This window comes from Elephas maximus, chromosome 22 (genome assembly GCF_024166365.1).
Source record: "Elephas maximus indicus isolate mEleMax1 chromosome 22, mEleMax1 primary haplotype, whole genome shotgun sequence".
NCBI classification, from domain to species: domain Eukaryota; kingdom Metazoa; phylum Chordata; class Mammalia; order Proboscidea; family Elephantidae; genus Elephas; species Elephas maximus.
Genome location: NC_064840.1, coordinates 46,919,456 through 46,944,145, shown reverse-complemented (window position 1 = coordinate 46,944,145; position 24,690 = coordinate 46,919,456). Strand labels below are relative to the sequence as shown.

Sequence of the window (24,690 nt, the reverse complement as noted above, 5' to 3'; positions counted from 1 at the left end):
AATGGTCTATTTTTGAAGTTTTTTTTTTTCTCTTTGTTACAATCATTGTGATTTACCTCAAAGAAAATGTAAATGTAAAGGACATACTGTGTTGAAACTTTGCTGTGGTTGAACAAAGTGTGTTTGTGTAGAAGATCCCATGACAACAGATTTTTGGTGAATTTCCCTGACACAGACTTTGCCAAGAAGTGCTTTCCCTACATGTATTTTTTTTTTTTTTAATGAAGTTTAGCCTAAAGCCGTTAAAAAGTTACCTTCTTTATCACTGATCTTCAGTGGAAGTCTGTCTAATTAAAAGAGATGGTTCTTTTACCTAGGGTAAGCGTTGCCAGTATGTTCTGACTCATCAGGTAAGAAATAGATTGCCAAGTACAGATTCACCTTTGTCCCTGAACCTTTCTAAAATTAGCTTCTTGTGAACATGACTTTTGAAAATGGATTGTTAGTTCATTTATCTTAGTACCAGTGTTACTCATGATCTCCTTTTTCACAGGTCAGTTATTCATTGTGATCTTCCTCCTTTGTTTCAGAGTGATCGTCTTCTGATCAAAGGAGGTAAAATTGTTAATGATGACCAGTCATTCTATGCAGACATATACATGGAAGATGGGTTGATCAAGTAAGTAACTCATTATATAGAAATATTTGGATACTTTTCAGTACTCACCAAATATTATCTACAACGCATGCACACGCTATCCAGCTTTGATGACTTGAAAGAGCAGCCAACTTAATATCTGTTTTAAACCTATTTTGATTGGTGGTAATTAGTGAGTTTGAAAACCCCAGAATTAGGGAATTCAAAAGCCATAATTAAATAAATACCCATTTCATTATGCGTGATTATGTAATTTACTGATTTTAATTGAGGCGACACAGTATCTTTCTGCAGTCAGTTCATATCCTTGGTTTATGACATGTGAACTGTGTTAAAGGTTTTCCTAGAATGTAGTTGTTTGGGACGGGTTGTCCAATCAAAGCACACAGATGTGGAGTGGGATACAGCCTCTTTTTGCTTTCTTAATCAAGAGTCCAAGTTGGAGAGGCCAAAGAAGGACATTGAATTAATTACCATGTAACACAGACAAATTACTGCCCAATATTGAGGGGATTTTAGGTTTCTTTCTTTAAGTGGCAACGGAAACAAATAAAGCCTACTCTTATGTTTATTGTATATTGTGTCAGAAAGGAGAAGAATAGAGCAGGTATTGATTTAGGGCATTTTTGGACCCTAGAGGGTTAAGGAAGTTGAGTAAATGCCAGTATCCTCGTGCCATTTCTACTGGGACAGCTCACATGGCTGTGGAGAAATAGCACATCTGTCTAAACACAAACATTGCAGCAAATGACATCCTTTAAATAAGCAGCATTCATCAAGTGTTAGCAGCACACCAAGTCCGGAGGAGTGGAAAACTGGATTGAAAGTGACTGTTGCCTGGAAACTCACATTCTGATTTATGAACTTAAAATAGGTCTTAACATTTCCATATTTAATGTTTTCTCCATATGTGTTTGCTGGTGGCAGTCTCAGCTCCTGGCTTTCAAATGCCATGACTTTCATGTTCTATTTCCCCCCATGTTATAAGACAGCATGATCTGGCTTAGCAGAAAGACACTGGCCTAGAAGTCAGCAGACCTGTATGCTATTTTTAGTTGCCACTAATTTCTTTTTGAACTTCATCAACTACTCTGTGATTAATTTTCCTTTTTAAAAAATGGGTAAAAAGGTGTAGTAGTAACGACATTTTTAAAAATTGCGAGTCATGTCCCCCAACACGATGATTATTCTTTCTTTTGCCTTTGCCTTCTGAGTTGTTAATCACATGCTTCCGAATGTTTAAAATCGTTTCAATCATTATGTTCACTCTATCTTTTTGCTTTGTCTTGGTCCATCCCCATGCCTCTACCCCTCTTTTCTCTATATTGAAATGGATAGAGTAAAAATGAACGTAAAGTGAAGCCAGGCTTAGAGAAAATTGCTTTGGGATAATTAGCTCAATTATGTATATTCTAAAGAAAATCAAGTGACATGTAAATATTTTGGGACCTTGTTATCATTTGATCTGAGCGGTTTTCTGGTAACTAAACCTCTACATGGGGTCTCTGCCTCATGTAATTTTTGTTTTCTAGTGTATGTTGCATTGACTCTTTTTAAAAACAGTATTTTTGTTTTTGTAGAGACTATACACAGCAGCACATACACCAGATTCACAATGTCAACACATACAATTCAGTGACATTGATTACATTCTTCAAGTTGTGTAACCATCCTGCTGCATTGCCTCTTAATTGGGAGTGAGGAGTGCTCAGGTTATGAATAATAACAATAATCAGGAAGTCCATGGAATGTAGGGAAGATAGCTTATGACTTGGTGAAAATATCTGTCAGATCCAATTTGATTAGATGTTTCATTTACAACCCTTATCACCAACCCGTTTTACTTAGGCAAATAGGAGAAAACCTTATTGTGCCGGGAGGGGTGAAGACGATCGAAGCCCATTCGAGGATGGTGATCCCAGGAGGAATTGATGTCCATACCCGTTTCCAGATGCCTGACCAGGGAATGACCTCTGCTGATGACTTCTTTCAAGGGACCAAGGCATCCCTGGCCGGGGGAACCACCATGATCAGTAAGACAATTAAAAAAAAGTAATTTTAGTACGTGCAAATCATTATAATTTTAAAATAAGCCTGTGTTGTTTGATTCTTTCTTTCTAAAAGTTGCTGAACTGACCAATGGTTTGATCTACCACATAAGGGGCTGGGGGCGTGCTAGTTTCTCTTGTTTCCTTACCCTTACTTTCTATGGTACTGTGAATTCTCCAGTCGAATCTTGAGAATCCGGCTTGGCTTTCTCTAGCATTTCAGTAGGATAAAAGGAATGGCTTCTTGATTTCTCTGCGGAGAACTTCTGTTTTCCTTAACTGCTCTGCCCCGCCCCCCCGCAAAAAAAAGTGACGTGATTTGATTGTGATGATTTTAAAAACAGCATCGGGAGTAATCCTCAGAGCTATCAGTTTTGAGCCTTTGCTTTTAAGTATTTGACTTTGATTTTTAAAACATCCCTGTGAATGCATCTTCTGAGAATGAGTATGGGCTGCAGCAAGTGAAATTTTGAACCAGGAACCTCTATTCCACTGAAAGGAAAGCCAAATGGGGGACACTTCCCTAGCCCGGGTTTGCCATAAAAGGAATTGGGTAGTTCTGCTTGCAGGAGGACCTCAGGTACTAACTGTCCTCTAGATATGAAGAAGGAATCCCTAGGTGGCACTAATGCTAAACACTTGGCTGCTAACTGAAAGGCTGGTGGTTCGAATTTGTCCAGGATGTGCCTTAGAAGAAAGACCCAGCAATCTGCCTCCAAAAAATCAGGCATTGAGAATCCTCCGGACACAGTTTCACTCTGACACACGTGGGGCCGCTATAAGTTAGAATCGACTGGAAGGCAACTTTTTTTTTTGGTTTAGACTTGAAGATTGCCTGATGTTATGTTACATTGTACATTTAACGTTTGGGTTTGCACTGAGAGAGCCGGCCCTGCCTTCAGGTCTGGCTCCGAGGGCTTTGTACGCTTCGTTCAGGCACATCTGAAGTGTATTCACTAGAGTCACTGTACACGTGTTATGAATTGGCTTGCGAATTTTCAGTTTCCAGCACGCCTGCTAATTGTTCCTTTGACAAATCTCATTTTGCTCTTGAGGAGGTAGGTAAGCTGCACAATGGCCTGTCAGACACATGGTTAAAAAAAAAAAAAAAAAAACCCCGAGATTTTATCAAAGTGGGCGAGTCAACATACAGTCTGTCTTGAAAGCTAACAGTTCCATTCAGAAGAGGGTAAAGGGAGGAAAAACGGAGCGTTTTTCAGGAAAGCTGCCTTCATGGTTAGGAAGAGGTGGTATTTTTCAGAATGATTGATTGTCTTCTGCTGTGGCTTTGGGGTCTGTCTTTAAGCTTCCTTTCTGTCTTACCTCAACTAGGAGAATGTTGCTTTGCCAACCCCTCCTAGCCTGAGCTCCCTGCATTTGAAGTCACACACTCCGCTTCTGGCACTCTCTCAGTCCTGGCTTCTGTGCCTGAAGGATCAGGGGCAGCGCACTCGTGTTTTGGCATTCTCTTCGCTACCGAGCCTCTTCAGGAAGAGCCCCTGAGTTTAAGCCTCAATACTTCTGTCTTCCTCCACACATTACCTTCTGACCTAGTGGGTGCCATTCTCAATAGAGAGCCCTGCGACACAAACCCTGGCACTCTGCCCTGGTGCAGAGGCTTGTCATTTTGTCAGGACTCAATGTGGTAGTGCTTCTGCTCCTCCTCCAGGGCTGGCTATGGAGTCACGCTTGAGCTTGGAGAAGCACAAGCTCCTCAAGTGTCACCAGCAAGGCCAAGTCCAGGTTATGTTGTTGTTAGGTGCTGTCAAGTCGGTTCCGACTCGTAGCGACCCTATGCACAACAGAACAAGACACTGCCTGGTCCTGAGCCATCCTTACAATCGTTATGCTTGAGCTCATTGTCACAGCCACTGTGTCAGTCCACCTCGTTGAGGGTCTTCCTCTTTTCCGCTGACTCCGTATTCTGCCAACCATGATGTCCTTCTCCAGGGACTGATCCCTCCTGACAACGTGTCCAAAGTATGTAAGGTGCAGTCTCGCCATCCTTGCGTCTAAGGAGCGTTCTGGTCGTACTTCTTCCAAGACAGATTTGTTCTTTCTTTTGGCAGTCCGTGGTATAAGTCCAGGTTATAGTCTCCCTCATTTTGGGGCTGACGTGGGGGTGGGGCTCTGTAGGCCCCTGCATTGGTTGTGAGTGTTGATAAGCCGTAACTAGTACTTCCTAAGTGAGTGGTCAGTGACTTCTGGCATTTGAGGAACTGCCGAGCGGGAGCCCTTCGCGGGGGAAAGTGCACCCAGCCAAGAGTCTGGAGTCCTGGTGTCCCTCTGACACGACCTTCTGCTTGACGCTGGGCAAGTTGTCTTCTCAGAACCCTGGCTCCTCATCTGCACAGTGAAGGATCTGCATGGGATGACGCCTGATGTCCTTTCCAGCTCCCACACGTGATGATTCACTGAGCTAGGAGACAGCTCGCCTCTAATCGAATGCACTTCTCTCAGCAGATACATAAAGGCCCTGTTTTCTCTGAGACTTAGTGGAAAGACCCCCATCAGTCTGTTTTCTCCTCTTATGCATTCCTGAATGTGCCTCTTCACTCCTCACACTTGGCCCATTCTTTGGCCTCTAACTGCCTCTTGTCTCTTCCCTGCCTTCCTTCCCCTGCCCCTGTGGCTACACGGGTAGATCTCTTCTTGCTAGCCCCCTGACTTTTGCTGTCTCTCTTTTTTTTGCATTATTTACTGTGGTAAATATATATAATAAAACATTTGACGTTTCAACGTACAATTTAGTGACAGTAATCACATTCGTTATGTTGTTCAGCCATCACCCAGATTCTACCATCATCCTTAACAGAAACTCAGTGTACCCCTACTTTCTCTTCAGCATTTCTCCCCCAGTGACTATGAGCTTTCCCTTCACTCTAGGCAGGTTCCTTCTGTGTAGGGACAAGGGACACCTCCACCCCTGCCAGGCATGTCACCTGGCCCAGGGACCCGGAATAGGCAGCAGATGGCTTCCTGGGCAGATCCGTAATGAAGGGGAAGTGGAAAGTCAGACTGCCAGTTATGCTTAGTCAGAGAGAAGGCAATCACATTTTAATGTGGAATCTGTGATGTAATAAATTAGGGTGAAAAGTAGGGGGATTTAATGGGCAAACCTCAAAGATTAAACATAATCGTTGGTGTGGTCAGAGTGATTATTCTCACAACTCCATTGCTTTTTTTTTTTTTTTTACCTTTTTTCATGTTCCCCTAATCTAATTCCACAGTGGTAAGCTGATTCCTGTAGGTGCCTGGGAGCAGGATTCATTTGTTCTCAAGTGTTTTTGTTTTTGATTTTATTGTGCTTTAGGTGGAAGTTCAGAGAGCAAATTAGTTTCTCATTCAAAAATTTATACACAGATTATTTTGTGACGTTGGTTGCAATCCCTGCAATATGTTAGCAGTCTTCCCCTTTCCCTTTCTACCCTGGCTTCCCCATATCCATTCGTCCAGTTTTCTTGTCCCTTCCTGCCTTTTCATCTTTGCTTTAGGGCAGGTGTTGCCCATTTGATCTCATATACTTAATTGAACCAAAAAGCATGTTGCTCACGTGTGTTACTGTTTGTTTTATGGGGTTGTCTAATCTTTGACTGAAAGGTGAACTTCGGGAGTGACTTCAGTTCTGAGTTAGCAGGATGTCCAGGAGCCATAGTCTTGGGGGTTCCTCCGGTCTCTATCAGACCAGTAAGCCTGGTCTTTTCTGTGAATTTGAAGTTCGTTCTACATTTTTCTCCTGCTCTGTTCAGGACCCTCTGTTGTGATCCCTCTCAGAGTGGTTGGTGGTGGTAGCTGGGCACCGTCTAGTTCTTCTGGACTCAGGTTGGTGGAGGGTGAGTCTAGTGGTGGTTCATGTGGTCTCTTAGTCCTTTGGACTAATATTTTCCTTGTGTCTTTGGTTTTAACTCCATTGCTTTTGTAATCTGAGAAAAATATTAACTGTTCTTACAAATAACCATCTATGGTGACTTACATAGTTTTCACTAGGCTACCCATCCTTAGGATGGGATATGATGGGATAAAAGTTTTTTTTTTCTGATTTCTGGTCATAAATTCTGGGTGGCGTCAGGTGAGCAAGTAGCTGTGGTTTTACAGAGAAGGGAGCCTTGCAAAGAGGAATAGCTTAAATTAAGCGACTTAATTGGTACCCGAAAGCTGCTCCTTCAATGAGATTGTTGCTTCCTTTGATGGGTATTGGTACCAGAAATAAATGTTTGAGGACAGTTTTAACAGATAAAAGTAAAATCTTGATGTGCCCACTGCTTGCAGAAACAAGGAGTTTAAGTAGATTTGTACAAAAACCACCTGCACCCTCCTGCCTCCCATCTTTCTGGCCTTTTCTCGACCGTATCCTGCACCTGAAGACTCGTCTTCACCTGCCTGCTTGCTTTGTGTTCCCTATGTCACAGGGGTTACTTCAGAACCGGGGGGCTGAAAGGTCACAATTTCATCCAGGAAAACAGCGGAAGTTTAGAGCAGAGGCTCCATGTCTGTTTGCAGTGGCACTGGCTGCAGAGGAAAATGTAGTCATATATTCCCAGTTTAAAAATGGAGATGACACGTCAGCAGCAGAAAATAATATTATTACCATCAAACACTGTCTCCTATTGAGAACTGCACAGTGAGCTCTTTGTAAGGGAGACTGGGTGCAGGGCAGAGGGAACACCCTTTGCCCTTTCCATCTAGCGATGGGTGGGCAGAGACTTACCCTGCAGGCAGCATCCAGACCTGCTGAGAAGTCACGGAGGGGCAGGCAGCGCTTTCACCCAGGGCTGCTGCTTGCGGAAGATACTAGGTTTCCTAGAGTCCCTGAGTGGTGTAAATGGCAATGCACTTGACGCTACGTAAAAAGTTAGAGGTTTGAGTCCACCCAGAGGCATCTCAGAAGATATCTACTTTTGGAAAACCAGTGATAATAATTTTGAAAAACCAGCCATGGAGCACAGTTGTGCTCTGACACACACAGGATCACCATGAGTCAGAGTCAACTTGACGGCAACCGTTTTTTTGTGATCATCAGAGTTGCTAAGACCCCAGGGTCTCCAGGAAGCATGCTTACCTTCATTTTATTGAGGAAAGAATTGAGGCCAGGGAGAAGGATGTTAACTTGCTGACTCTTGTCCTGCATGCCAGTGCAAGTGGCAAGTTTGCAGCATACACCTGCAGCTCTGGTTCTACCACTTACCAGCTGCCTGACCTTTGCTAGTTGCCTCTTTAAAGCCTTAGTCACCTCATCTGCACAATGGGGAAAATGATTGTAAAGACTGACTGGTAAAGCATCCAAACGGTATCAGGCACATAGTAAGTGCTCCAACATGGTAGTTATTACTCCATCCTGCATTAGATACCGTAATCTCCCATCCCAGTTACACTCCAGATCTCTGTTTTCCCAACAGCCAGAGAAAAGAGACTCCAGTTGCAAGAGAGTCTGACCTCAGCATCGGCTGAGAGCTGGGGTTCTCCCCGTGTGTTCAGCAGAATATGCGCATGAATACCATTGAGTACATCTTAAAGTATTGAGATTCCTGGGCTCTGCTCAACCTATTGAAGCAGTGAATCTAGATTTTAACAGTCCACCAGATGGTCCCAAATCTGGTGATTACCAAAAGCACTTGGGGTGCTGTTTGAATGTGTGGGGCTCAGAGGTCCATGCCATGGCTCATTCTGACCCCGTGTGCATCAGAGTAGAACTGTGCTCCGTAGGGTTTGCACTGGCTCATTTTTCAGAAGTAGATTGCTAGGCCTTTTTTCTGAGGCACCTCTGGGTGTACTCGAATTTCCAGCCTTTCAGCTAGCAGCAAGCACTTTAACCCTTTGCACCACCTGCCTCTGAATCTTCAGGGATTGGGAGCCTCTGCTCTGAGAAGAGAGCTTGAATTTCATTTCTGCCAACCTGAGTTTGAGGCTTCCCCTAGAGGGCCCGGGGCCCCAGGAACAACACAGGTGGTCTGTGAGGAGCTGTCTCTCCTGAACTCTAGACTTTTTTCACTTGTTTTCTGGATGTTGCTGCCAGAATGTGCCTGAGGCACCTCCTTTCAGTGACCCTAAATCAGTCACCATCTTCTTCCATACACCTTCTTTTTACCAGTCTCAGAGGGGAGTCCCATCACTGGGCATACCCACAGTCATCCTGTCTGCACTTCCTCTTGTTAAATCAAATTCATTTTGTGTCTCTGTTATCTCTTGGCCCTATTCCTTTACTGCCAATGGTTCAGACCTTTGTCATGTCTTATTGGATTTGTGCCCCTGCCTTCTCAGCATTTTCATTGCCCCAGTATCTTGACTCTGCAGCCCCTGCTCCTCTTTGTAGCCAGGGATCTTTCTCTGGCACAGTTTGGATCACGCCACTCTCTCCTCTGCAGCCTTCAGTGGCTCCCTCTTGCCTGGAGAATGACATCCACTGTCAGATAGATCCTGGCACCCAGGACCATCCGTGATGTGGGTGGACCCTGCTGCCTCAGCCTAGACTCTCTCCACATCCTCTGTGGAAAATCTCCTCACGCTCCTTGCTTCTTCTCATGTGGTTTTTTCAACCAAGGAGCTTTTCCTTATTTTTCTCAGCTTCAGGGAATTTTAGTTAACCTTTTGAGACTGAGTTTATGTGTTCCCTCCTTCATGAAGCCCCCTCAGCCTCCTTCATTGTAAGCAATTGCTTCCTCCTTTGCCCCTTGGCAAACATGGGTTTTTATCACATAGCTCTGTGGCCCTGCATCGCAGTTTGATTAAGGCCACTCTGTCTCCTTCTTTTTAATATCCCACACTCACCCACCACAGTGTCTCACTCATAGGAAGCACTTCATAAACACATGGTTGCATGAGTGAGTGTACTAATGGAACTTGGTTTCCTGCTTGTCCAAGTGATGGCAGAGGTTGCAGCATGGGGAGGGGGAAGAGAGAAGGGTTTGCATGTCTCATGTTCATTGTGTTCGCCTCAATTGATGGAGCAGTCTCCTCAGCAGTGCCTCCTATGTTTTGCTGCTCCAGGCCCTCAGTCACTGCTTTTGAGCTCTGGCAGCAGTTGAGGGAGGGACATGGGCAGGTGATATGGATTGAATTGTGTACCTCAAAAATTTGTGCCAATTTGGCTAGGCTGTGATTCCCAGTATTGTGTGGTTGTCCACCATTTTGCGATCTGATGTGATTATCCTATGTGGTGTAAATCCTGACCTCTGTGATGTTAATGAAGGAACCTTAGTGGCTCGGTGATTAAAGCGATCAACTGCTAACTGGAAGGTCAGTGGTTTAAAACCACCAGTGACACCTCAGGAGGAAGATGTGGCAGTTTTCTTTTGTAGCGATATATAGCCTTGGAAACCCCGTGGGGTCGCTAAAAGTTCAAATCGACTCCATAGCAGTGGGTTTTTTTTTGTTGTTGTTAGGACATTGACGAAGGAGGATTAGAGGCAGTTTTGTTAAGGAAGTGGGGCATGGTTTATAGGATTAGGTTGTATCGTGAGTCACCCTCTTTTGAGATATAAAAGAGAGAAGTGAGCAGAGAGGAGAGGGACCTCCTACCACCAAGAAAGAAAAGCCGGGAGCAGAGTGAATCCTTGGGACCCTGGGTCCCTGTACTGAGAAGCTCCTAGACCAGGGGAAGATTGATGACAAGGACCTTTCTCCAGAGCCAACAGAGAGAGAAAGCCTTCCCTGGGAGCTTGACACCCTGAATTTGAACTTCTAGCTTCCTAAATTATGAGAGAATAAATTTCTCTTTGTTAAAGGTATCCACTTGAGGTATTTCTGTTATAGCAGCGCTAGGTAACTTAAAATTTGGTACCAGGAGTGGGGTCCTGCTCCAGCAGATACCTAAAATGTGGTGGCAGCTTTGAAACTGTGAATGGATAGAGGCTGGAAGAGTTTTAAGGTGCATAATAGGAAAAGCCTAGATTGCCTTGAAGAAATTGTTGGCAGAATTACAGACATAAAAGGCAGTTCTGGTGAGGGCTCAGGAGGAAGTGAAGAGGGCTGGCTGTAACACCAGAGATGGGCACAGACAGCAAGAGGCAGCAGCAGAGAAATGGCAGGAGCAGAACCGGCAGATTGGTGTGAGACGGCACAGGAGCTAAACCATGGAGCAGGTGAGCTGAGAACCTTCAGGCTTCCTGGCAGAGTGGGGTACCATCGGGGACTTATCAGTGAAGATAGGCTCACAGACCCACAAAACAAAAGAGCTGCATGCCTTTGGGCCAAGGCTCACTGGCTGAATGGGTTACCTCCAATCACTTACTGGTGGAGCTGAAGAGCTTTGTAACACTTGCCTGAGCAGGGCAGGGGCCAGGCTGGTCCACGAGGCCTGGCTGGCCAAGAGGCCAATGAACCAGGAACAAAAGCTGAAGAGACAAGGAGCATGAGAAGCAGAGCTGCCTCAGTATCAGAGAGTGGGGCTGCGACCTCTAGGGTCTCAAAGGATGGAACCATAGCCTGCTGGGTCTCAAAGGGTGGGGCCACAGCCAAGTATGTTTCAAAGAGTCAGATCTTCACCAATTTGGTTCTGGAGTGTGGGGCTGCCGTTCATGAGTGCCGGGGATGGGGCCAGATCCGCTGTCCAAAGCTGAAGGGCCAGGGCTGCCATGCCCAAGGGGTAGAAGAATGGGGCCTGCCAGGGATGAGGGAGTGGAGTCGCCACTGAAATGGACTAGGAAAATGGGACCGCCCAAAGCCAAAAGAGCAGAGTTGCCATCCCAGTGGGCCTGGAAGGCAGAGCTGAAGCTAGGGCCGAAGGTCCTCCATAATGAATCTGGAAGTTGTGGCCAACACTCAGAGTCTGGAGGCAGGGCCATTGCCTGAGTGGACTCAGAGAACACAGAATTATTTTCAAGCCTTGAGAGCTAATGTAATTTGCTCTGCTGGGCTTTGAACTTTTTTAACGCCATCATCTCCTTTCCTTCCATTTGTAATGGAAATCTCTACTTTGTGCCTGTTCCGGCATTGCACTTTGGAAGCAGATAACTTGTATTCTGGATTTCACAGATGAAGAGAAATTTTTCAGAAGATGGAATTTGCACTTGGAGTTGATTTAAGACTTTTGGGATGATATGATGGGGTGAATCTGTTTTACATGTGGCAAGGACATGAATTGTTTCCCCTAAAAAAGTGTGTTAACTAGGTTGTGATTCCCAGTATTGTGTGGTTGTCCACTATTTTGTGTTCTGATATTGGGTTATCCTATGTATTGTAAATCCTAACCTCTATGATGTTAACAAGGCGGGATTAGAGGCAGTTATGTTAATGAGGTAGCACGCAATCTATAGGATTAGATTGTATCTTGAGACAGTCTCTTTTGAGATATAAAAGAATCAAGCAGAGAGGAGAGGGACTTCCTACCACCAAGAAAGAAGAGCCGGGAGCAGAATGCGTCCTCTGGACCTTGAGTACCTATGCTATGAAGCTCCTAAACCAGGGGAAGACTGATGACAAGGACCTTCCCCAGAGCCAGCAGAGAGAGAAAACCTTCTCCTGGAGCTAGTACCCTGAATTCAGACTTCTAGCCCCCTAAATTGTGAGAGAAGAAATCTCTCTTTGTTAAAGTCATACACCTGTGGTGTTTCTGTTATAGTAGCACTAGATAACTAAGACAACGGAGAAGCACAGAGCCCAAGCATTAGCCTGGGTGTTGAAAACGGGCACAGTTTCTTCTGTCTGGGCTGTTCTGTTTGAAGGAGGAGGGAAGCGCAGCTCTCAGCTGGTCCTCTTGTGACAGAGCTCTGTGAGTGCAGAGGGTCGCATCTGCTTGAGAAGTGGCCCTGAGCACCATGGAGAACTCAGAAGTTAGTCCCCAAAGATGCTTGGCTTGTCTCAGCTCTTTCTGGTAAGCCGTGCCTGTGGAGGAAGGAAGCCTGAGGTGAAGCGAGGTGGCTGCCCATGGCCTGGCTGGCTGGCTTTTCTGTGGAGATGTGGCTCAGGAGTGTCACTGTGGTACTTCTACTGCTTGTCATTTTTTCATCCATGTGGCATTTGGTTTTTCTCCCTACTTATGGCGAGTACACGTGTGAACACATACTGTAATCTGAATGTGTCTGTAATTGATACTTTGATTATTCCCTTTGCAGCATTCATTTGACTAGGGTTAGAAAGTGTTTGCAGAACAGCCTGACCACATCAGACTAAAGTTTCAAAGTTCAGGACTAAAGTTGTCACCACAGAATCTGCCTGGGGCCTGGTGATTAGGAAGCCACATTATCCAATGGGCTGTCGGTGTGGACTCTTCCATCTCTGCTCTGCCCCTCACCTCCTGGATCTCACGTGGGCGATGTCACACAGTTTACCTAAAGACATGAGTGCCTTCTCAAGCAAACACAAGGACTGGGCCTCCCAGGTGTCATTGTGCAGATCTTGGCCTCGAATAACTGGAAGAAGCCTTTCCGCCCCCTGGGATATTTTGGGTTGGATCACCTAATACCTGGTGCTGAACAGATGGAGGAAGGAGTAATGTGCAAAGAATAAAGCATCATGAGGAATAGCACAGTTTTTTCCTTAAGTGTCCAGCACACATACTTTACAAAATGTTTTTATCATGAAGGAGACCATTGGGTTGGGCTCAACTAGCCAGTGTGGTAGGCCTGTGGGTGTTAGGGTCTGCTAGGTCTTTCCAGAAGCAAGGACATTCCTGTTAGGGTCTCTAGGCCCTATTTCATGGACATCCGTGGCAGTTAATCCAAACCACAGGGGTTTCTTGCTCGGTCACTGGCCCTGAGATCTGGCAGTTACAACCTAGAAGTCAACCCAACCCACCAAGGGGTTGGCCTTTCCCTCCTAAGAAGGCATTTCATCTTTCCTGACGTCAGTTCTGACTCCGTGGTGTTTCATACAGAACTTGGGGATTCCCAGCTGCTGCTAGAGCCTACGCTGGCTTTCCCTAGAGAGGAACATTCTCTAGAGTCTGAACGTGACTAGGAATTGCCCGTCATCCTTGTTCCCAGAATGACACCTTGAGCCAGGAGTGGTGGTGGGGGAAGTAGAAATGTTGGGCTCCAACAAGCTCTTCTTTACCTTTGAATTTGAGGGACAGGCTTTCAGTGGTCAGCACCTTCTTGCCATCCGGTCCCAGGGTGGCTCGTTGCTAGATAAGAGCTTGCATGACACCCACATACTCAGGGATGCCTTCGTTTTGTCTCCCAGCTAAGTGAGTGCGGCAAAGACTTCTGAAGGACAGAGTGTACCCTATGCACTATTACATGTCCGAGGAAACTGGCCATGCTGGTTGCCCAGTAAGCAGCTGAATGAGTCTGGGCTAGAGCCTTGACCCCATTGCCCTTTCTACTCTTGATAGCTTTAAAATTGTTTTCTTGGGATGACCCTTTTCTCATATAAAATCTTATATGGGACTCCTACATGGAAGACAGATAAAAGCAGAGCTGCTCTGGTTGGAGTGGGGCTGGTAGGTAGGCTGTGGGAGAGCCTGAATCCTTATCTACTTTCTTTCCGTCTTTCCCTCTTGGCAGCCCCTGTGCCCCTGGGGAGTTCTAGGGGAAACACAGTTTGGAAACCACTGCATTCCATCACTACCAACCCCTCCTTCCCCTGTTGCTCACCTTCCCTCCAAAGGCACAGCAGCACGACTGGTCCTTGCATATAGCTTCCTTGTTTAGTTGTACAGTGGAAAAGATGTTTAGTAGGAAGGGACATACCCGCTTAAAAAAAAAACCCGCTTAGTCACTTAGAAAAAGTCATAACCACATTGGTTTTGTTTAACATCCCTCTGTTCAAGACAGACTAGGATACAGCACCCATTTTGTTTTCCCTGCCTAGGTGTGACTTAGTTTGGTTTGCTTTTCACATTGAGAGCCCATAATAGGTGTGCATTCTGTCATTTAGGACATTAATGGTGCACGTCGTTTTGAAGGGAAAACCAACTGTCCTAGGGAATGATTGGCAAAGGGATTTGCATTACCCTCCTCACTTTTTTTTTTTTTTTTTTCCTCACTGTCCATGGCCTGGCCCTAATGCACTCCATTTCAGTCCCTTTCAACCTCTTTCCCCTTTGTCCTCTTTGAAAAGACCTTTTCATTTCTTCTCAGGAAATGATTATTTATTTCTCTTTGGGTTTTGAGGGCTCTGCCTCCGACTTGCTGCTGCTGTTGGGTGAAACCATTTATTCACATTCCTTGCTTTTAGTGAGTCTTAACTGCCATGGTAATGATAAAGGGGAATTGCAGTGAGTAGAAATTAGAGCTCTTTCTGGTAACCCATTTGGGAGGCAGCTTTCTTTGAATGTGACTAAACGTTCCCCTAATGACAGAGAGGATGCAGTTGGGAGTTGGGTTGTGGTAGCCGAGGCTGATTTCCAGGAAAGGAAATTTTGAAATGAGCTTGGGTAGTAGTTAAAAACCTTGAATCCACATTAGAATTTCCTGAGGCGTTGTTAAAAAAAAAAAAAAAAAAAAATATATATATATATATATATGTATATACAGGTACCTGGGCCCCAGCACCAGAACTTCTGAATTAATTGTTCTGGGTGGGCTTGGGTATAGGTAGTTCGAAAGGTGATAGCGAGTACCCCCATGGGTCCAGGGGTTTTTCCAAGGACTGGACTTGTGTTGAAACTGAGTGAATGTCCGCCAAGGTTTTCTAAAAAGCTCAAGATGCCCTTTGCCTTCTATTCGTGCTTGATCTGGTCCTCTTTGCCTAGGGAGGGGGATTAGACTCTTGTGCCCCAGGGTGGGTGGATTCTGCAGGCAGGGCACCCTTCGGATGCTTAGGACACAGGGTAAAAAAAAACAAAAAAACCAAACCCAGTGCTGTGGAGTCGATTCTGACTCATAGCGACCCTATAGGAAAACAGGGTAGGGCTGCGCTAATTGTTGCTGTAAAGGGCCACTTTCAGCTGTTTTGCTTGGTGTCCTGGAAGGTTTTACTTGATTAATTCCCTGGTGGAGTCCCTCCCTGGGTGGTGCAAATGGTTGACTCACTCAGCTGCTGACTGAAAGGTTGGAGGTTTGAGTCTACCCAGAGGCACCTTGGAAGAAAGGCCTGGTGATCTGCTTTTGAAAAATCAGCCATTGAAAACCCTACGGAGCACGGTTATACTCTGACACGTGGAGTCACCATGTGTCCGAGTCAGCTTGACAGCAACTTGTAAAACAGATTCCCCAACAGGGTACTAGGACTGAGTGATTGAGGAAAGAGGTGATGAGCAGGGCTAGGGCTTGGTGATGGGATGGGATGGGTTGCTGAAGGAAGAGTGGGGACGGACCCTGGACTGCTTTCCATGGTCCTTCTACCAGGGCCCGTGGACCACCTGCTGTGCTGGTTTCCATGAAAAAACCCACTGTCTTTAGATTGAATCAATAGTGTTTATGACCTAATTTCCCTCTAATGATAGGTCAGAACTGGAATCCTTCTTTGTGGGGAGCCTACGAGGAGAAAATAAAAAGAACCTGGTAATGACATGGAATCATAAAATCTTAAGACAACCATGCAGATCTTCTATCCCAGCCTCCCTCATCTTGAGAAGTTTGTTGGCATGTTCTTCAGAGGGATGAGATTTCAAGTAATGCAGCAGAACAGGGATGGGAGAGATCCAGGAATCACATCTAAGTTTAATTCCCCTTCACTATTTCTGTTTGAATGTGGCAATACTGATATTTTCTAGATGGAAATTTCCACGTCTATAAAATACTCGATTCCTATTTCTTAGGATTATGTAACAAGTGAGATTATTTGTGCCATACTGTTTAACAATGATTATTGCAACACTGTTGGCACGTGTGCATATGTGCATGTGTGTGTCTTGAGTCTGCTCGTTTCCCCTGTACAAGGTTGTAGTTGTGTGTTGGCTGATTCCAGTTGGGTTACCTGACTTCACGGCCACTTGGTGGAAAAGAGATCCATGATCCATGCTTCTTCTTATCTTCAAGCACATGTAATGGAGTTTGTGTTTTAAACACAGCGGGAAAAACTATTTGCATTTTGAGGACTTCTTATGCCTGCCCCCAAAATTGCTTTTCACTTTTACTTTCCCCAAATAATCTCTGGAGAATTCGGGGTCTGAATCTCTTGACAACACATCTGGCCTCGCAGATGCAAAGCAGTGTCACAAGGAAACAGCTCATCAAGTCAGTAACCCTCCTTAGATTTGAATTTTCAGCACTTTTTGGAATTCAGATAAGTCCAACTCTAGAATGGTTCCTTCCTGTGTGTTGAACCCCTAGCCCATCCATTTCTCGTGGTGGAGTTACTGCAGTCTCTGATGGGAGGTGTGCATCTGCCTTGAAGCCTTGAACCTGGCACCACCATCCTCCTTCCCACAGCCCGGAAGCACAGCTCCCTGAGCTTCTGGGACGGCCAGGGGCATTCCTCTGGCAGCACTGGAGACAGATTCTTCCCCAGTGGGCATTTCGGCCGAGGACACATTGAATCTTGTAGGTAGGGACTCATGTGCAGAGAAGTGTGGCTTGGGAAAGCCTGTCCGAATTCAGAGGTTTCTCCTCTTTTGGGGCTGGAGCATGGCTCCTTCTCTTTCATGGTGTTACCTGAAGGGCCTGTGCTGGACCCCTTGGAGATGAAAATGCTAGTCCCTGATCCATTATTGCCCACTTCTCCTGCAGAGGCAAACAGCTGCTTTCTCTTTGACGTGCATATCTCAGGCTTCTCTCACTCAGCTGGGTGTCTTTGTTAGTTTTATTATCTTTTTGTCCAAGCTCATTAACAGCACAGGTCACAGTGGGGCAAAAAGCCAGCAGAAGAGATCCATCCCCAAAGCAAGAAGAGAGGTCAGTTTGGAAGCTCTGCGCTTGAGGATTGACAGATATTTCGGGGCGACCCTGAGACCACCGAGGGTGTTTTGGAGGAAGTGGAGTTTCTGTGTCAGGGTTTTGTATGGCCACCCTGACAGAGTGCTGCAGCACGGGCACAGTATTGGTGGTGGTTTGTCATCTTATTTAGTTGGATGGAGCTTCAGCCTTATAAGTAGGACGAGCAATTTAGTTATTGTTCACAGATCCACTTTTGAAAGGAGAGGGGGTGCTACTAATAATTGCCCCAGAACAGCAGCGTAAACCAGGGCTGTCCCAGGCAAACCCTGTAAACTAGCACTGTCCCAAGAAAACCCCACAAATCAGGGCTGTCCCAGGCAAAACCGAGCCATACATCACTCTGTCTCTGAGGGGCTTGTGTTGACTTCTTGTTCTCTGTGAGTTCTAAGAGGGAGTGACCTAGTAATTGCTCTCTGGATCCTGTCACAGACCTACCAGCGATCAGGAGGGGCTGCTGTGTGCCTCGGTTCTCCGTCCTTTCCACAAGAGCTGGTCAGAAGGAAGTGAGGTCATTTGGAGGGAGCAGATAATTGATCTCATTTATTAAGAATCTGTGCCAGCGTCTGTATGCATGCTATTTCTAAGCCTTACATCAACCTTGAAGATAGGTAGGTTTCTATCCTCCTGTTATAACTGAGGCAGTGGGAAGCCCAGAGAAGCCAGCTGACTTGCCTAAAGCCATGCAGCATGCACATGTTAGGGCTGGGATTTTGGTCCAAGCTCCGGGCTGGTGGCACTTGGAGATCACAGAACCAAAGAGTAATCTTTGCTTTTTCAATTAAAAAGTATGCTCATTGAATGTTGCTCTGTGTCCGGCATTGTGCCAGGTGCTGTGCAGAAGTCCCAGACACAGACCTTGCCTGGACTTTATAGTCAGGTATAGGGGCTACCGTCTATTCCTCGAATAAGAGAAAGGTTTTGGTGTTTAAGCTTTAACTTGCCCTTCGGTCCAACCATCATTTAAAAGTACTTTCTGATATAAAGGGTGAGAGTTATTAGAACTCCTAAGTCCCCCACTGAGCAGGAGGCTGCACCCAGCTGGGAAAGATGCTTACCAAGATGGTGGCATATTGAGTGTCTCTGGGTCTCCCAACAGAAGCCCTGGGCTTGATGACCTAGATTTCCCCCTGCATCCCAGAAGGGGATTTGGAGCATAATCAGGAGGAGTAACTGATGCCATGCATTCATCAGCTGAATTTAATCCCTCCTTGGGGAGGCCCCAGAGGCCTTTTTCCCTGTAGGGCCAGATTGACTTGATTTCTGTCATGCAAACTGCTTCAAAGGTCTTCTTGCACTTGCCTGGGCCTCGTCTTTCCTCATTTCTCTGAATCACTTTGGACCCTGCACAAAGGGGGCATGGCCCCTATGAGGTTCATTAGGCTCAGCTCTTCCCAAGTCTGATTGTGAAACACCACAGACATATGGTAGTTTTTGAGGAGGGGGAGGGACAGGGAATACAATCAAACGACTTCTCAGAGTTGGAATTACTCTTCTGGGCATTATTTTTCCCTCTGGGGAGATAATCCAAGGAAAAACATGAGGTGTGATGGAAAGAATTTGAACCCTAACCTTCTTGAGGACACATCTTTATGGAGCTGGGAATCAGGAGACCTTGATTCTGCTCTCAGCTCTGCTGCTTATTAGCTCAGGCAAGCTGCCCCACATCTCTTGGTTTTCTCAGTTGTCAGAAGGGCCGCATCCACTTTTCTTGCCTAATAGGGTTGCTGTAAGGATTCAGGGAGATCGTGACCATGACAGGGCTTGATCAGGTTACAGATGTGTAGAGGGAGTAGGCCCTTCAGCCCAGGTTTGCTTCTGGCCATGGAAGCTTTTTATAAGGACACCTAGATACTGGGAAGAGCCCTGGTGGTGCTGCAGTTAAGCGCCTGGCTGCTAACCATCTGCTTCTGTAAAGATTGCAGCCTTGGAAACCCTATGAGGCAGTTCTACTCTGTCCTTTAGGGTTGCAATGAGTCCACTCAATGGCAATGGGTTTGGTTTGGTTTAGATACTGGGAGATTTGAAGGATTTGGCTTTTTGACAAGGAAATTTCAATTTGGTGGTGATTGACTTCAGCAACCTTCTTGTCTTAGCTATGTAGTGCTGCCATAACAGAAATACCACTAGTGGGTGGCTTTAATAAACAGAAATGTATTTTCTCATAGTTTAGGAGGCTAGAAGTTCGGATTCAGGGTTCAGGCTTTAGGGGAAGGATCTCTCTCTTGTTGGCTCTGGAGGAAGGTCCTTGTCTCTTTGAGCTTCTGCTCCTTTAGGTATATTCCATCCTGAGGAAAAATTCCTGCTCATCTGTGAACCTTGAAATCTAGAATACAAGTTATCTGTTTCCAAAATACAGTGGTAGAACAGGCACGGGGTAGACATTTCCATTACAAATGGGAGAAATTAGAGGGAAAGAAGGGATAACAGGTGCCAACCAAGTCGAAAACCCAGCAGAACAATTTGTATTGGCTCTCAAGTCTTGAAAATAATTCTCTGTTCACTGAGACCATCTGGGCAATGGCCCCGCCCTCCAGGCACAGGGTGTTGGGTACACCCTATGGATTCTAGGTGGAGGCCCCTTAGCCCTGGGCTTTAGTTCTGTCTTCCAGGCCCACTGGGAGGGCAACCCTCTTTCCTTTACTTTGAGCAGTCCTGTTCTCCTAGTCCATCTGAGTGGCGACCCTACCCCCTTGGCCACTGCAGGCCTTACTTTTCTGCCCCTTGGGCATGACAGCCCTGCCTTGTCAGCTTTGGACAGCGACACCATCCTCTTGGCCAAACTGAATGGTAGCCTCACACTCTGGAACTAGTTGGTGAAGATCTGACTCTTTGCAACCTGGGACGTCCATGGGTCTACTCTTTGAGACCCCAGAAACTGTGGCCCCACCCTTTGAGACAGAGGCAGCTCTGCTTCCCGTGCTCCTTCCAACAGTTCTGCTGATCTCTGAGCTGCTCCAGGGATAGTTCTTTTCTTTTCCTGGAGGACAACAGATGTAGCTTCTTTGGCCTGTAAACTTTCAAGAGACAGCATTCTTTCCTCTCATTCATTCTTTATCCCCTTTTGTCTAAGCGGGTGGGTTTTCTGCCATGGTAATTGGTTTGGTCCATCAGTCACAGGCTTAATCTCTTTAACAAAGATTGTTTAGCCACATCCTTGGTGAAAATTCTAGGACATGTGTCCTTAATTTGTACACCAGAATTTTCCAGATCTTTAAGTTTTGTTTTCATTTTGCACAGTTTATTTTTAAGTCCATCTCTTTCCTCTCACATTTTACTACAAGTGGCAAAGAGAAACAGTGTGGCCCCCTTAAGATCTTGCTTAGAAATCTCCTCACCAAGTATCCCAAGTTCATCACCAAGTATCCAGGTTCTACCGTCCACCAAACATTTGAACATAATTCAGACAAATTCTTTGCCCGCCTTCTGTTGTCCAGTCCCATGTTCATCATTTTCTTTTAAAGCTTTACCAGAAGCACATTTAACGTTCACAGTTCTAACAACATTCTGTTACTGGTGCCATATGTATTCTCTAAGACAATAATTTCTCTGTACCTTTCCTCAGATCCTTCTGAGCCCTCATCAGAATTCCCTTTGACGCCCATAATTCTACCAACAGTCTCTTCAAGGCAATCTAGGCTTTTACTGTTAGGCACCTTAAAACTCTTACAACCTCTACCAATCGCCCAATTCCAAAACCACTTCTACACTTCAGGTGTCTGCTAAAGTAACACCCCACTCTTGGTACTAAATTCTGTCTTAGTTATCTAGTGCTGGCATAACAGAAATACCACTAGTGGGTGGCTTTAACAAACAAATTTACTTTCTCACAGCTTCGGAACTAGAAGTCTGAATTCAGGGTGCTGGTTCTAGGGGACGGCTTTCTCTCTCTGTCCACTCCTGGGCAAGGTCCTTGTCTCTTCTGAGCTTCTGCTCCTGGGCAACCTTCATGTGACCTGACATCTCTCTTCTCCTATCTCTGCTTCTCTTATGCCTGTTTAATCTGTTTTATATCTCAAAATATCTTGACTCAAGACACAAGCTACTCTAATCCTGTCTCATTAACATAGCAAAGAACCCATTCCCAAATGGGATTATAACCACAGGCATAAAAAAATAGAGGTTAGGATTTAAAACAAAAATTTTGGGGGAAACAATTCAATCCATAACACTTCTCATTTCATTGTAAAACAAAAACAAAAAGCGAATCAGTTGCCATAGAGCCAACCCCGACTCCTGGCGACCCCATACGTGTCAGAGCACAGCTGTGCTCCATAGGGTTTTCAAGATTGCGACCTTTTGGAAGCAGATCTCCAGGCCTTTCTTCTGAGATGCCTCTGGGTGGATTTGAACTGCCAGTCTTTCAGTGAGCAGCCCAGCACTTAACTGTTTGCACCACTCAGGGACTCATTTCGTTATGCTCTTCTTGTGTTCTTTGAGAATCGGTTAAAATTGTCAGCATAACGCTGAAATCTCTTTTAACGTTACATCTAGACACACACCCTCACCATTACTTACATTTCTTTTCTTGCTAAAACAGCATTCAGCTCTGCTTATTGAAGTGTTTCTGTCTTAACGTATTTTCTGTCTTTAGAAAAGTAGAATTTACTTTATTGAATTTCATCCTTTAAATTCTAGAATGTTCGTGCTGGAAGAAAGCTTCAGGATTATTATCTCAATCCCCTCATTTTGCAGGGGGGAAGCTAAGGCCCTGAGAGGTGGCGTGACATTTGGTTGGGACAGGGCTGTTACTGCCCTGGTGCCTTTTCTGCTGTTGTGCAGGGTTGTGTCTGAGCCAGTGCCGGACATGCATTTTAACTTACTGCCCACAGTTAGTGCTGTTGATGCGAAGAGATGTTTTTCCATTGTGCAAAAAACCTAGCTCTAAAAAAGAACTTACTTTCCAGAGAACACTGGAAGAAGGATATTGAAATGTGGGTTTTCATTAAATGACAAGGCCTTTTAATGAAAGATTGGAAAAGTTGATATATAAAAAGAAATTGGTTGTCTTATATAGGAGGATGGAAAGCTCTCACATATTGTATATTCTGGGTGTGTTTGGCTTGTGTGCATGGACATTTGAACATCTTTTATGTCTTAGTTTTGAGAGAGTAAGAGCTCGGCTGCTTAACCAGACGGTCGGCATTTCGAATCCACGAGCCACTCATTGGAAACCTATGGGACGATTCTGCTCTGTACTGTAGGGTCGCTATGATTTGGAATCGACTTGAAGGCAATGGGTTTTGGCTTGTGTGAATGAGCATTTGAACCTCTTTTTTGTCTTAGTTCTGAGAGAGCAAGATATCCAGAGGGTATGTTCTGCTTAGCCTTCCTGCTTCAGGTACATTCCATTGTCTCTTTGCCAGTTAAAGCGAGCCTGTAGTGGCTGATAGATGCCAGTCAATGATTGTGCAAGAAAATGTTATTTTCTTGTTTGTTTTCCCCCTTGACTTGGCCCTTTTTTCTCTTTATTCCCTCTGTCTTTAGGGCAGTTTGCAAAAGACAGCCTATTCTAGGCTAATAGAGTGCCTGGTCTTTTCGCTGTCCTTAGGAATTTCTTAGGGGTTTTCAAAGAAAGGAAAGATGTTAACAGAGTGCTGTCAGTGTCGCCTCCCTCTCTCTCCCTCTTCTTCCCTTCCCCCCTTCCTCTCTCCCTCCCTTCTTTCCTTTTTGTGTTGGTTTGCAAGAACTTTATTGACTCTTTAAAACATTGCTTAATTGAGATATGAGTAATATAAAAGTTATCCTTTTAAAATGTACGGTTCAGTGGCTTTTAATATATTCACAGAGTTGTGCAGCCATCACTACCATTTAATTTCAGAAAATTCTCATCACCCAGAAAAGAAACCCTGCCTTATCAGTTATTGTCCACTGCCCTCAATCCTCCAGCCCCTGGGAGCCACGAATCTACTTTCTGCCTTTATGGATTCGCCTGTTTTGGACATTTCTTATAAATGGAAACATACAATATGTGGCCTTTAATGTCTGGCATCTTTCACTTTGCATAATATTTTCAAGTTCCATCCTTGTTGTAGCCACTATCAGAACTTCATTCCTTTTTAAGGCAGAGTAATATTCCATTGTATGCATATACCACATTTTGTTTATTTATTCATCAGCTGATGGACATTTGCATTGTTTCTACTTTTTAGATATTGTAAATAATGCGACTGTGAACATTTGTGTAGACATATGTTTTCATTGTTCTTGGGTATATGCCTAGGAGTGGTATTGGTGAGTCATGTAGTAATTCTGTGTTTAACTTTTTGAGGACCCACAGAACTGTTTTCCACAGCAGTTGTACCATTTTACATTTCCACTGGCAATGTATGAGGGTTCCAATGTTCTACATCTTCTCCAACACTTGTTGTTGTCTGTTTTTGGATTGTAGCAGAATCTCATTGTGATTTTGATTTTAGGCTTTATTTTAAGGGCGGTCCATTTGTTCACTGACACTTAGTCACATGTACCTGGGTCTGGTATGAGAAGCTGGCTTTCAGCATGTTTATCAAACTCTGCATTTAGATACCTGATGTGACAAGTATAAGAATGTTCAGAGATGAGACATAGTAATAGAAATCAGGGATGCCCCAGAAAAGCTGGACCCTGAAGCCCTCCTACCCAATAGCACTTCGAGCTCTCCTTTTGGGGTTCAGTGTTTCTGGCTGGCTGGATAACTGGCCTTCCCTTCTTGCCTGCTATTGCCCCCTCCAGGTTTACTCCCATCTCACCAAGTGGCCCAGAGCAATTCCTGTTTTGCTGCCTTTTGTGACCATCTTTCATTCTGCTTTATGGCGAGCGGGACAGGCAAAGGGTTCTGAGCTGGGCGGGAACTTCATGGAGGCCTATAGCCTCTTGGCTCCCCATGCCCCTCCTCTGACTCAGCACACTTTCTGTAGCCTGCCAGGACCAGGCCCTCTAGGTAGACTCCCAGGGATTCCTGGGCCAGTCCATTCCTGTCTCAGGTGGAAATCCCCCCTCTCCGTAAGGCAGAGCAATAAGGATCACTACATCCTGCGTTGATAGTTTATAGAGCCTTCTCACGGCTGCTCCCTCCTTGGACCCTCACCCGCACTCTGAAAGACAGGACAGGAGATATCTCCCACTTTAAACCAGTTGCCATCGAGTTGATTCTGACTCAGGGTGACCCCACGTGTGCAAAGTAAAACTGCTTCATGGGGTTTTCAAGACTGTGACCTTTTGGTAGTAGATTGCCAGGCCTTTCTTTCAAGGTGCCTCTGGGTGGCTTCCAATGTTAGTAGTGGAGCTATTAACATTTGTGCTACCCAGG

General features: G+C 45.2%; 1 protein-coding gene across 2 annotated transcripts in view; it reads left to right on the top strand.

Annotated features, from left to right (window-relative positions):
* Window positions 1–24,690, top strand: part of DPYSL2 (dihydropyrimidinase like 2) — a 146,217-nt gene that overhangs the window by 68,220 nt on the left and 53,307 nt on the right. For both annotated transcript variants that reach the window (XM_049866359.1, XM_049866360.1), the window contains exons 2-3: window positions 531–619; window positions 2,447–2,631. In XM_049866359.1, the coding sequence (XP_049722316.1) occupies window positions 531–619; window positions 2,447–2,631 (274 nt within the window). The remainder of the gene's footprint in view (window positions 1–530; window positions 620–2,446; window positions 2,632–24,690) is intronic.